General features: G+C 45.4%; 1 protein-coding gene across 1 annotated transcript in view; it reads left to right on the plus strand.

Moving 5' to 3' along the window:
• Nucleotides 1-13661, plus strand: part of LAMB1 (laminin subunit beta 1) — a 76891-nt gene that overhangs the window by 46771 nt on the left and 16459 nt on the right. The window contains exons 21-24 of the mRNA XM_005910921.3: nucleotides 644-807; nucleotides 2026-2250; nucleotides 3767-3981; nucleotides 4686-4782. Coding sequence (XP_005910983.1) covers nucleotides 644-807; nucleotides 2026-2250; nucleotides 3767-3981; nucleotides 4686-4782 — 701 coding nt within the window. The remainder of the gene's footprint in view (nucleotides 1-643; nucleotides 808-2025; nucleotides 2251-3766; nucleotides 3982-4685; nucleotides 4783-13661) is intronic.

Raw genomic sequence — 13661 nt, forward strand, 5'->3', positions numbered from 1 at the left:
GCTGCCTTATCTGTAAGGCAGGGAGGTGGGACCTGCTGGGTCTGGGAACTGATAAATACCATCTCTCATCCCTGAGAGACAGACACAAGGGACATGCATCTGGAGAGCATCTTTCTCTACTTTTCACTGGTTAAGGCTGGATTGTAGAACAAGCCACCATGGGCTTACTGACACATCGCCCCACCCAGGCATGGGCAGAGACCAACAACCACAAGCTCTCTTTCCCCCAAACTCCTTAATGCACAGAAGGAGCTGACCAGAATGCCCAGGACAGGCAGCTATTAGAACAATAGCATGCACTTGGGGAGAGGTACACTCTTTAGGGAGGAGTGAATGAGAGTCCAGGTGAGGCCAGGAGTGTAACTCTAATGCAGTGGTCCTTCTGTGGGATCCCCAGACCAGTGGTGGCAGCGTCACCTCCTAAATCAGGAGACAGAACCCAGCAATCTGTGTTTAAAAGCCCTCCAGGGAATTCTGATTGAAAGTAGTGTTTAAGCCACTGCTCTACTGGAAAGTCCTTCATGTGGAAACATGAGGAATCAAGAATGATGTTCCTAAACAGAGAACATGGTTTCTTAGACTTTTTCTTGTAACGTATGTCTTATCACTGCAGTTCATGACCTCTCTCCTGGAACTGATGCAGGTGCTTGGCTGGTTACTACGGAGACCCCATCATTGGGTCAGGAGACCACTGCCGCCCTTGTCCTTGCCCAGATGGTCCCGAGAGCGGACGCCAGTTTGCCAGTAGCTGCTATCAAGACCCTGTTTCTTTGCAGCTTGCCTGTGTCTGTAATCCTGGATATATTGGTAAGTGATGTGCAGACTCTCAGAGGAAACGATGTGTCCTCATGAGGTTAGTGGTTAAGAAAGAAGAAAAGCTGAAGAGTGAGCCAATTTAGTTGCTTTTTAAAAAAAAATATTTATTTAAAAGTGAAGGGAATCTGAAATATAAAAGATGTTCTTTTCCTGTTTGGTATGTGGGATAGTCTCGATTCTCATGTCTCTGATAAAAATGTTATAATACAGAGCACAATAACAAGTTCATTTAAAGTCCCTGTGAAGTCTAATGTTCTTAACCCGTTCTGTTCCTAACCAGTAGAAAGATTAATTTATATTTCACTTCTTCCTTCCCTTATCCAATGCCTAATAGGAGAGTCTCAAAAAGTAAAGTAGCCAAATAGTGGGCAGAATGAAGGAAAAAATACCATCTGCGAGTCCCAGACAATAGAATTGATCAAAGCTAGAAATATTCTTCATTATTTGCTGTACTCACATTATCTGCCAGCATTCATGGAGTGTAGCAAGTTGTACATACAGTCTCCCTTTCTTTCATCCTTGATGCCACTGTTTCAGATACTCCTTATGCCTATACACAGCTCAGCCAATTTGCACTTTTTAGGATTTTTTTAAAATTTATTGAAGTATAGTTGATCTACAATGTTGTTTATTTCCGCTGTGCAACGAAGTGACTCAGTTATACATATATTCATCCGTTTTCCTGTTCTTTTCCATGTGGTTTATCCCAGGCTATTGAATATAGTTCCCTGTGCTATACAGTAGGAACTTGTTTACTCTTCGAAATCTCTTAAGAAGGGAAATTGGCTGTCACAAAGGGCCTCATTTTTCAGGTTGCTCAGGGAGGAGCCAGGGTTTTTCAATGAAAATAATCCTTGGGTTAAGATTTAACATCAAGCTAAGCTTTTTGCTGTGAAACCATTATTTTGCTCCTGATTGTCCATCCCTGTGTAATGAGGAGCTGAGTGCATGGGTTGGAACTCTCCTAACTGTCCCTCCCCGACCATGACCGCAGAGAACCCAGGCTGAAGCACCATCACTGCAAAGAACCTGCTGCCTTTCCCGACTGGCAACCTGTTCCCTGAAAGTGTGGCCAGCCTTGGCCCAGTAACTAGCGCCCTGGGGATCGAGGCACCACCTGGGTGGGCTCTCTGGTTGGCAGGAATGTCGGGGGACCAGATCTTGCAGTCAGCAAGCCAAAAGCCCCATGCTGGTTTCATTGGACAACAGGCTCCAGATGTGACGAGTGTGCCTCAGGCTTCTTTGGCAATCCCTCAGATGTGGGGGGGACATGTCAGCCTTGCCAGTGTCACCACAACATCGACACAGCAGACCCAGAAGCCTGCGACAAGGAGACCGGGAGGTGCCTCAAGTGCCTGTACCACACGGAGGGGGAGCACTGCCAGCTCTGCCACTTTGGATACTATGGCGACGCGCTCCGCCAGGACTGTCGTAGTAAGATGCACGCTCCCTCTGCCCCATCCTTGAATGACTTCCACTCTCCTGCTCCTCCTCCCCTGCCTCCTTCTTGAGGGATTTTATTCTTAGGGGATTTATTTCATCTATGTTAGTCATTCAATTCATGTCTGACTCTTTGTGACCCCTTGGACTGTAGCCCACCAGGGTCCTCTGTCCATGGAATTCTCCAGGCAAGAATACTGGAGTGGGTTTGCCATTCCCTTCTCCAGGGGATCTTCCTGACCTAGGGATCGAACCCATGTCTCCTGCATTGCAGGCAGATTCTTTACTGACTGAGCTACCAGGGAAGCCCATTATCTCATCAGGTAAAACACTTCTTCAGAAAGAGAAAATTTCACTAACCACAAGAGAAAGATAAGGATGATTTTTTTTTTTTACAGCCTCGTTCCTGGCACTGAAGTGTTGAGCTGTGGCTCAGCACCTGAGAAGGAACCAAAAGCTGTGCCACTGTCCCCATGATTAATGCCATCGATAGAGTGGATTGATTTTTTTTTTTTTTTAATTGAAAACAGTTTTGTTAAAATAAGCACAGTGCATCCTTGCATTGCATAAACATCTGGCATATGCAGGTCGATTTTCTTAGGTAACTAAGCAGCTCAGCTATCTGAGGCTGGATATGCCTTTGTGCTCACTAGTAGCCGGCGCCACATGCCTCAGCCTCTGGACTGGCTCCCCAGCAGGCGCAGAGCTCCTCACTGCCCCAGACCTGCACTGCCCTCCACACCAGGCCCGAGGGAGGAAGCCACAGACAAATCATCTCCACAAGTCTAGAGTGGATTGATTTTATGTTCTGCCCATGGACTTGTTGATGGGCTGAGACTTCTGCATCCTAAATATACACTTTGGTCTACCCTTTTGTCAGTGATGGATAGAGCCTTCCAGCTCAAGGAAAAGAAAGGAGTAACATCTCTGAAGTATCTCTTTCAGAACTCATTATTCCTCTCTTATCGCGAGATCAGCCAGCATTTCCTGCTGCGGCTGCACGGCCCCCAGGCCCCTGTCTTTGTTGATACAAACACGTGCGGAAGGTTGAGGACCAGCAGGACTGGATTCTTTCAAGCCTTCCTGGTTTAAAGGGCTCTGCCTGCCATGGCTCACACAGCCGTGACTGCTGTTCCCTGCCCAGAGTTTGAAGTCATTAGGTATCTCTGCTCCCACAGCCTGGTTTTTATTTCCAGTTAAATCCTCAATCTTACAATGATTCACCAGCCACTTATTAAATCAAGTATTTTTGAAGGTACATGCCAGCCATTTTACATGTCTGCCTGGGAAATGTCAGAGCTGTGTGGAACACTATAAGATAAGAACCACAGTTTTAGATTATTATTATTATTTTTTAAAATCCCTTCCATTCCATTCTCTTCTTTTCGCATTTCCAGGTTGAAATCTAGAGAGAGAAAGTGGTCGTTGTTTGATGTAGCTGACTTCCGCACTGTCTGTATTTTCTGAGTGGGCCTCTGTAAGTGCATCTGACCAGGTTGTTCTTTTTCAGAGTGTGTCTGCAATTACCTGGGCACGGTGCAAGAGCACTGTAACGGCTCTGACTGCCAGTGCGACAAAACCACCGGGCAGTGCCTCTGCCTCCCTAACGTGATTGGCCAGAACTGTGACCGCTGTGCGCCCAACACCTGGCAACTGGCCAGTGGGACGGGGTGCGACCCCTGCAGCTGTGATGCTGCTCATTCCTTCGGGCCGTCCTGTAATGAGGTGAGGCAGTGTCGCCCAGGGCAGCCATCATAACATGAGGAAAGAGGACTTTGAGTCCACATGAAGCTCTTTGGTGGCTGGGCCCCAGTTAGAGAAAGGCACCCCTCCTTGTGGTTACAGCCTTGCACCAGGACACCCAGCTTGGCACACACAGCACAGACTGAATATTTGCCCTCACTTGCCCCCATGGGCTGGGACAATGTAAAGCAATGTGCACAGAGTCCCCACTGGATACCACTGGGGCATAACAGCCTAGGACCCCAGCAGCAGCAGGGGGGCAGCTCGCTTTAGAATGGACCAGGGGGGTCATTTTTTCCAATACCTGGCTGCTGAATCAGACTTTTTTTTCTTAGCCGCAGAGCCTGAAACGGGCCACATAACAATAGCCAACATCGTAGAAAGTTCTCCTATTCCCTGACACACACAGAACGGTGTGCCACACACAGTCACAGGTGGTCCAGGCTTGTGAGTGACGTATGAGGATATGAGTGAGGAAACATGTCAACAAAAGGGAACCTCCTCTGGGCCTTCCCAACCCCACTTGCAGAGGAGCGGTTAGGAGATGCCAGCCTGGGGCCCTTGGCACCCACGATCGGGGTGAGGTTCCCTGTGCTCGGTCAGGTCAGGCGCAAGGTCTTCTCGGGCAGGCCGTTAGGTCTCCCGGCCTTGCAGCTGATCTGACACAGGTCTGTCTTTGGCCTCAGTTCACAGGGCAGTGCCACTGCATGCCTGGCTTCGGAGGCCGCACCTGCAGCGAGTGCCAGGAGCTCTTCTGGGGGGACCCCAGCGTGGAGTGCCGAGGTGAGCATGGGCGCCGGACTCGTGAGTGGATGGGCCGGGTGTCTGTGGGAGCTTTCTGTCCGGCACAGCACAAATGAACTTGTCTATAAGAACTAGGCTGAATTACAAAAGAAAGCATGCTCATTGTTTAACAACCACAAAACCTGGAACCCATCTCCACCTACATGGAGACATGTAGCTGGTAAAAGTGGGCCTGCTGACTGCTGGCTTCGCTCCCCAGGGCTGAGGCTTGTCTGCCTCGGTACAGACAAGCATACATACACACTCCAGATCACACAGAATGGCTGTATTTTTTACTATTTTTTAAGTTGAAGCATAGTTGATTTCCTTGGTGACTCAGACAGTAAGCGTCTGCCTGCAATGCTGGAGACTCGGGTTCCATCCCTGGGGCAGGCCATGGCAACCTACTCCAGTATACTTGCCTAGAGAATCCCTTGGACAGAGGAGCCTGGCAGTTGTTTGATGTGGCTGACTTTCGCAACCATGGGGTTGCAAAGAGTCGAACGCAGAGCCATGAACACATAGTTGATTGACAATATTTCAGATGTACATCTTAGTGAATCAGTTATATATACGTATTTTCCAGATTCTTTTCCCTTATGTGTTATTACAAGGTACTGAATATAGTTCCGCGCTGTACATAGGTCTTTGTTGTTTTTCTGTTTCACATATAGCTGTGTATGTGTTAATCCCAACCTCATAATCTATCCCTTCCCCACCGCCACCTTTCCCTTTTATAACCATAAGCTTATTTTCTGTGTCTGTAGGTCTTTTTCTGTTCAGTAAATAAGTTCATTTGTACTGTTTTTTTAGATTCCACATGTAAGTGATTCATAGAGTCTTTGTCTTTCTCTGACTCACTTAGTGTGATTATCTCTAGGTCTGTCCATGTTGCTGCAAATGGCATTATTTCATTCTGTTTTTATGGCTGAGTAATCAGAATGGCTTTTTAAAATGCTTTTAAGCAAAATGAGCATCAAGTTCTGCACATGGATTCCCCCCTAACAGTATTTTGGGGTAAGCTTCCTTGTCAGCACAAGCATTCTGGTAAGATGGTTTGATCCCAGTGAAACAAGCAGATAGTGCTGACAGTTAAAGCCCTCAACTGTCACCCCCACCAGCAAGAACTCGGAGGGTAACGTCCTAGAACCCTCATGTGCAACAAAGGAGCGGGAGACAGGACCACCACATGTGTTAAATGTGACGAAAACCCAGATTCTCCCTTAGGCTTGTGACTAACTAGGACTTTGAGGGAAAGCTTGATGTTTTCTTAAGAACAAGATATTGCTACAGGCATGTGAATCAGAAGGATTGCTTAATTTTTATGCTGTTGCAGTATTTTTCCTGCCAGGTTATTTTTCAGATCTTAAAGCATTCTTGGAGAAGATTTTAGTAGACTGTTCCTATACTGTTTTCCTCTTCTTTCTTTCCTACTTGGGTTTTCTTCCTTATGTTTTAAGTTTATAACTATGGATAAATATCTTTTGTACTTTCTTATTTGCTCTTTGATATATTTTCTTCATTATACGTATGAAATTCTGGGTCCCTGTTGGACACTACATTTTTTTAAAAAATCTCTTTTTTAGACTGAACTGTAGTGAGAAATAATATAGGTTAGCAGTTCATTCAGAATCTTCTGCTGAAAGTCACAAATCTAGAAGCTGCATGTTGTTTCAGAGTCAGCTCATATGTTCCTGAACTAAGTCCAAAGATTCAAGCAGTAGACATGACCAGAACCAATGGCCTGTGATTTGTTTCTTTCATTCGCTGTGTAGCCAGAAGGGTCTGCGCCACTCTTGGATGAGACGAATGTTTGCTCCACAGAGGAGATGACAAGGGCTGTGTAGATATACAGATGTATTCATATATATCATTCTTCAGTCCCCGACGTTGGTTCTTAATGGAACCTGATTTTCTCACTTCCTTTAGAAGGTCCATGATATTCAGTGGACCACTTGTTCTAGGAGGTCCCTAGCAAGTAAAATCCTGCTTAAAATCTGGTTTCTTCAGGACTTCACCACTATTTTGTTAAATTTCTCAATCGTGTACTGCCCCAGGGGCTTGATTTTCTCCAGATAATGGCTCTATCATGCTTATAGCCTGATTCTGTCAGCGTGTGTCATTGGCAAAATAGCTTTGACTGCCAAAGCTTTCTGACCTTTTGCTCCATCTAAGCTTTGTTAGCATGAAAAGCCTGTTTCCCAGAGTCAGAGTCAATCAGAGGATTGTTCACTTAACACTCAGAACTTTACCCCTTACCCTTTTATCTTTAAACCTTCACCTCTAAATCTGCCAAAGAAATTGTGGCTTATAAGCACAGTATCAACTTGTTTAGGTCAAAAGTGAGATCATGTTTTAGAAATTTTGCAAGGAGAGAAATCCATGGCATTGATGTTCGCCAACTTCTTTTTTTTGTTTTACGCAAAGGAAAGGTCAGCCTGTTACATAAGAAACTGTGGAGACCCAAATGCTTTTGACACCCCATGAAGGAAGTTCATAACTGACAAGGCACCTAGAAAGGGCAAGAATTGACTGCAGCATGCAGTGGGGGAGTCCTGGCCAGCTATGGGCCCTGTGCACACAGGATAGATAGCTGTTGGAGCAAGACCAGGATAATCTGATGAGGGCAGGGACAAGAATGCAGGAGCAGATCGAGTTCAGGAACACAATCACCAGTGCAAATGCGAGGGCAAGAGATTGAAGGGACAGGCTCCAGCAACCAGCGGGAACACAAGTAGGTGTTATCTGAAATTAGATTGAACTATGGGGAATGAAAATGTGAACAGTCTTCTCAGATTAAGTCACTCACTGCCCAGGAGTGAATTTCAAACCTTTCGGTTGAACAAGGCACAAGTTCAGACTTTCTGGAGCCACTTCACTAACAATATGCTTATAGAAAGACTTAAGTCATAGCTAAGTATTCTCCTTATGGAAAAAAATGGAGTTATGTCAAAGACAAACGAGCTGAGCCTCCAGCTCGTGAATTGTTGAATGTTCCCATTGTCCAGGCGGGTTGGGGCTCTTGGCCGACAGTGCCGAGTCTGAACAAGCCCGTCACTGTGCTGGATGGAGAGGAGCTCGCCCACCCAGTCCTGAACGTGCCCGAGAAAAACCTCTGCCCAGAGCTCTGCCCCATACCCTGAGGAGTCAAAGGGTCGTAGGAGGAATCTTCTGTTGACTGGCAGACCGCAGAGGCAAGGCCTCTGGCTCTTGGGAAAGGCCAGGCTGATTGGAAATAGGGGCCATAGGTGAGAGGCTCTGGCTGTTTTTTTCATCCTGCTTGTTTCTCATTTCCAGTAGTTTTTGGTAGAAAATCGAAGCACAGTTTTGCTCAGACATAATTTGTTTTTTTAATGCTTGTCATCTTTTCTCAGGCTGGGATTCCTTTATAATCACCCACCTTTTTGCTTTATTTCCAGGATGGCTCAGGAAGTCAGATTTAATTTGACTCTTTAGAGAATTGCAGATATTTTCGTTAGTAGAGGGAAGGCTTGTCCATAGCCACGTACCAGATCCAGCTCACAGCCCCCTTCAGTAGTTTGACTGGAGCACAGTCATGCCCTGGTTTGTCCATATTGTCCGGGCTCCCTTTCTGCTGCAGGGCCAGTGTTGAGGAGTTGTGATGGAGCCTTTTATAGAAAACGTTTACCATCTCCTGGGCCAGCCAGCCAGCTCATTTCTGCAGATGAATCCTATTCATTCTCCAACTTCCGTTTCAAAACTTTTGAAACTTCCATTTAAAATCATACTACTGAGGCAAAAAAATTAAAAAAAAAAACACGTGGGACTGGAGGAGGTTAGAGAATTTACAGAAAAAGAAAATCACATTTCAGAGATTAGAAAGTACTGAAATTTCCCTTAGAGTAAAATAGAAATGCCGAAGTAAAGCAAGAATTAACCTTTGGCATGAGAGCACATCCCCGGGGATCTATTGAGGCAGGTTCATGACAAAAATGAGTAAACCCTGTCCCCTGATGTGAGGAGAGCACTCTCTTGGTCCCCAGGCAGCTTCAAGTTCAAAAGGAAAGGTGTGGGGACCAACACAAGCCTGAGTGACTGCCCAGTGTGCCCAGAGGGGAGTGGACACTGGGGAGGAGGGCCGCTCCCTGATCAGGGCACCTTGTAGGCTCCGGGGGGAAACAGCGCGTGAAGCTGCAGGAGGGCAGGAAACGAGAGGTGCTGAACTCTGCAGGTGTCATAGTGGGGAGCCAGCAGGAAACGAGAGGTGCTGAACTCTGCAGGCGTCAGGGTGGGGGGAAGCCAGGCAGGGACCGGAGTCCCCTCGGCAGGTGTCATGGGAACTGTCTTCATGGAGAGACAGAGGAGATTCAGTGCCATCAGATGGTGGAAAGCCCTTGAGGATGGACTTTCTTCAGTGGGCAGAGGAGGTCTGCAGACAAGAAGGGACGGATACGAAGAAAGCAGAAAGGGACACTTGCTAAGAAAGAGGCACGTAGGCTATTTCCCATTCTGCTGTTTCCTTGCTGACAGTTTCTTCCAGATCTCAGAGTCTGTAAAATGGGTACACTATTTTTCATCTACCAACCTCTTAGAGATCATGTTTTATTAATTTTTTAGTTGAAGTATCATTGCTGTACAATAGTATATAAGTTACAGGTGTCCAATATAGTGATTAACAATTTTTAAAGGTTATGCTCCATTTATAGCTTTTTTTTTTAATAGTGACTATATTCCCTCTGTTGTGCAATATATCCTTGTAGCTTATTTTATGTACTTATTTATTTGGCTGCATCAGGTCTTGGTAGTGGCAGTCTTCTTCATTGTGTCACGTGGGGTCTTTTGTTGTGGCATGTGGGCCCTCCAGCTGTGTCATGGTCTCTGGTTGCTCAGGCTCTGTAGTTGTGGCACATGGGTTCCAGAGTGCTCCAGCTCAGTAGGTGTAACACACAGGCTCAGCTGCCCTGCAGCATATGGAATCTTAGTTCCCCAACCAGGGATTGAACCCGTGTCCCCTGCATTGCAAGGTGGATTCTTAACCACTGGACCACCAGGGAATCCCTCCTTGTAGCTTATTTTATACTTAATAGTTTGTACCTCTTGTTTTAAATGAGGAGAAAACTTAGTAAAAATAGAGATGACCCACTGCCCATGTAACCAAGAATATATTTATATAGGAAGGTGGAATTCTCATGGCTCATTAAAATGATGACAGTCTCATTTTTAGAATGCTGTTCTTCATCTTCATGATTTGTTCATCTTAAAAATCAGGCAACAGCTTTCACTATATATAGTCCTTTCCAAGAGAAAGGTTTTGGTCCTTCACCTAATAATGCCATTCTTTAAAGCCACACTGAGTTGCAGGTCCCCTGGATTCCTATCCCTTCTTCTAAAGAGGAGAAAACACATTGGCCCTGTCGGAGACAACCAGTACAATTACTTGATAAATTTTCCCAGTCCCAGTGTATGTGAGGTTGGAGAGTCTCCTTCACAGCTTTACTGTCTGTAAAGTTTTAAACTGTCAGGTGAGAACCAACCTTTCTGCTTCAGCAGAAAGGAAGATACTCTTAGTGGGTATTTTTTACAAGGTCATAAGTTTGGGCCTTTTAGTACTTGCCTCCAAGGTGACCCCATCAGAGAAGCAGTTCTGGAAGCTTAATAAAAGAAGGAAGCACATGTCCACTGGCGCTTAACAATTCACCAGCTTCAGTTTGAAATGAAAACCTGATGCGTTTTTAGGTAGTCAGACTTTTTCAGTGATAAAACTGCAGTCCAGCCATTTATGAAATTTGACTCTGCTTTTCAAATGGAAGAAAGGAATGTGGTCAGCAAACGGGTCCTGGTCTCTGGAGGTGCCAGAGCACTGCCCACCCTCTGGGACACTGGTCTTGAAGGGCAGGGTCCAGAGATCAGCTAGGATGAGAATTAGGTAGATTTTGGGAAAAGAACGTGACTGCTTTTTTCACATTATGTAATCATTTGCCAAATATGCCTTCCATTGCTAACCTTTCTGTTGAAGTGACTTGTTGGAGGGCACAGTTTTAGACTTTCTGCTGTTGTCTCATTAGCAATATGCTTCTGGGAAGACTTAAGTCATAGGTAGGTATTCTTCCTACGAGAAAACACGTAGCTGTGTGAAAGACAAGGAAAGTCGTAATGAGAGGCCACTTGCCTTTTAAATCCCACAGTTTGGGACCAATATTTTCCCCCTCAAAGAGGCCATGACAGAATGAGAGCAAGACATGCCTATTCCAATGACATAAATGAACACTTGTTAGAGAAATTAAAAATAAACTCAATGTATGCACACATCCCTTGCCCCCAGCATGAATTCAGTGAAAACCTCTTTGGGACTACACCTTTGCATTATCTTCAGGAAAGAAAGATTTTCTAAGCAAACTAAAAGCATATGCACCATCTGGCACTGTTGTCCCCAGCATAACAGTAAAGCAGGACAGATCTGGGGCTTCCCTGGTGGTCCAGTGGTTAAGATTCTCTGCTTCCAATGCAGGGGGCATGGGTTCGATCCCTGGTTGGGGAACTAAGATCCTACATCCTATAGTGCGGCCAAAAAAAAGTAGGACAGATCTGCTGGGCCACGTGAGGCCCCACACAGAGCTCCCCACTGGGGCCTGCAGGACAGGAGCACCTGACAGCCTCATTCATTTCAAATGGCATCAAAGGCCCTCTGCTTACACAAGTCCTTAGGTCCATTCATCAGCTTACACTGGTGAACTAGAAGGTCATGATTGCTCCACTCCCTGCCTCCACACAGACACACACACATACACTTAACATGCAAAAGGAAGGTGAACAGCTGGGAAGATTACATGGTCAGTACTTCTCAAAATGGGGTATAGTGACCCTCAATATCAGCATCTCTTGGCAACTACTAGAAATATAAATTCTCAGGCCCCACTGATTCCAGATCTGTGGGGAGAAATGGGGCGAATGTGTTAAATGAGCCCTGTACATGATTCTGATGCCTGCTGGAGTTTGAGAGGCTAGGACTTAGATGACCTAGGTAACTTACAGCTTTCTGGAAGATGACTAAATTCTATGAGATGATATGGAAATCCGTTCCTGAAGGCTAAACAACACAGACCTTCAGATACAAGCATTAGCCGAGTTCTTCCCAGTCTCTTTGATTTTAGAAACTGATGGAGGCAATGGTTTTCCCAAGTCTTTCCCTTTCTTTTTTTTTTTTTTTTTTTTTTGAGGCGGGGGGGTGTCATTAGGTATTCCACTGGAAAAAGATCCCACAGTATAATGAGTTTGGGATATGACTGGGTAAAAAAAAACAATGTGGAACAGGGTTTTTAATGCAGAACTCTTCTGAGTTTTTAACATGCTGTTTGTTTTGAATTTTCAAAAGGAGAACGTAGAATTTCCCAAAGCTACTTGATCACAGAACTCTCATTTCATCCTGAAAGCAATCCTAAGAGTGGCTAGGTATAATCATTATCCCTTATAGACATGGAAAGCATGACTCAGTTTTTGTCCCAGCTAGGGTCGGGTGTGGGGAAGGCAGGATTCACCAGCAGGCAGCCTGAGTGTTTATTACAACACTGTTCTACTCAAACTTGGTGCTTGAGATCGCGGATTGTAGTTGGCAAACAGAGGCCAGGAAAAGCTAAAGGAACAATACAAAGCAGGGTGTGAGGAGAGTCAGGTGAATGGTCCAGTCCACAAACACACATCTTTCTGGCTTTGGAAGGTGGAGTATTTTGTTTCCAGGACCATCCATGAAACTGGTTCTGGAAAATGTTTCATTAGAAAGTCTTTTGGAGACAATACTATTGACTCAGGAAGGGTTTTTTGGTTTTTAATCGAAATGTAGTTGATTTTCCAATGTTGTATTAGTGTCAGGTGTACAGCACAGTGATTCAGTTATATGTATATTTTCGGTTATATGTATATTTCCTACTATGCATTATTACAAAATATTGTATAGTTCCCTGTGCTCTATAGTAGGTCCTGGTTGGTTATCTGTTTCATATATAGTAGTGCTGCAGTGAACATTGTTGTGCTTTGCCACAATTGAGTCCTAGGAAAATTATTTTCTTTTGTAGGGGGTGTGTTGATGTCTCTTTTATGCCTGTATCAAAAGTGAGGGTAGAGCCTCGTTTGGCAGACAGTTGAGCTCCAGTTTGAGAGTTAACCCTGTGCACAGAGCTGAGAATGGAAAGATGGTTAAAGGTGTACCTCTGCCCTTGGAGTCCACAATCTACTTAGGGAAATAGGATCTTTGTTTTTATTTTTATCCCCACCTTTTCCCAGAAGGAGTTTAAGGCCAGGGATAAGGGGTGTGTGTGTGTGTGCATGCTCAGTTGTGTCCAACTCTGCGATCCATAGACTGAGGTCCGCCAGGCTCCTCTGTCCATGGTATTTTCCAGGCAAGAGTACTGGAGCAGGTGGCCACTTCCTTCTCCAGGGGATCTTCACGACCCACGGGTCAAACCCGAGTCTCTTACGTTTCCTGCGCCAGCAGACAGGTTCTTTACCCCTAGTGCCACCTGCAGGCCTTTGTTATTCAAACACTGAACTATACAAATGTCAAGTGTTGATAGAAAACCAAGTTAGTCATCCGAGCTTTGGGACTCTGAGCCGGGGTTCAGTGGCGCAGTGCCTCAGATGCCAACCCTACTGGGCCAGTGAGAGGTTGGCACTGAATGGCTCCCAAGGCCTTTGCACTTCAGATGTTTTATGAGCCTCTGCTCTTAGCGCTGGGGGTGGTTAGTGCAATGGCAGGCACCCACAAGTTAGATGATACTTAATTGAAAGCCTTTTAACCAGACGCTTAGAATTCCTGAGACTTCTTTCTCATTTAGTTTTCTCTTTATCAACCTTATTGCATTTCATCAACCGTTCACTGTTCTGTGAACGGGTAGAGGGATGTTGGTATGTTGCTTGCTCATCAC

This window comes from Bos mutus, chromosome 4 (genome assembly GCF_027580195.1).
Source record: "Bos mutus isolate GX-2022 chromosome 4, NWIPB_WYAK_1.1, whole genome shotgun sequence".
NCBI classification, from domain to species: Eukaryota; Metazoa; Chordata; class Mammalia; order Artiodactyla; family Bovidae; genus Bos; species Bos mutus.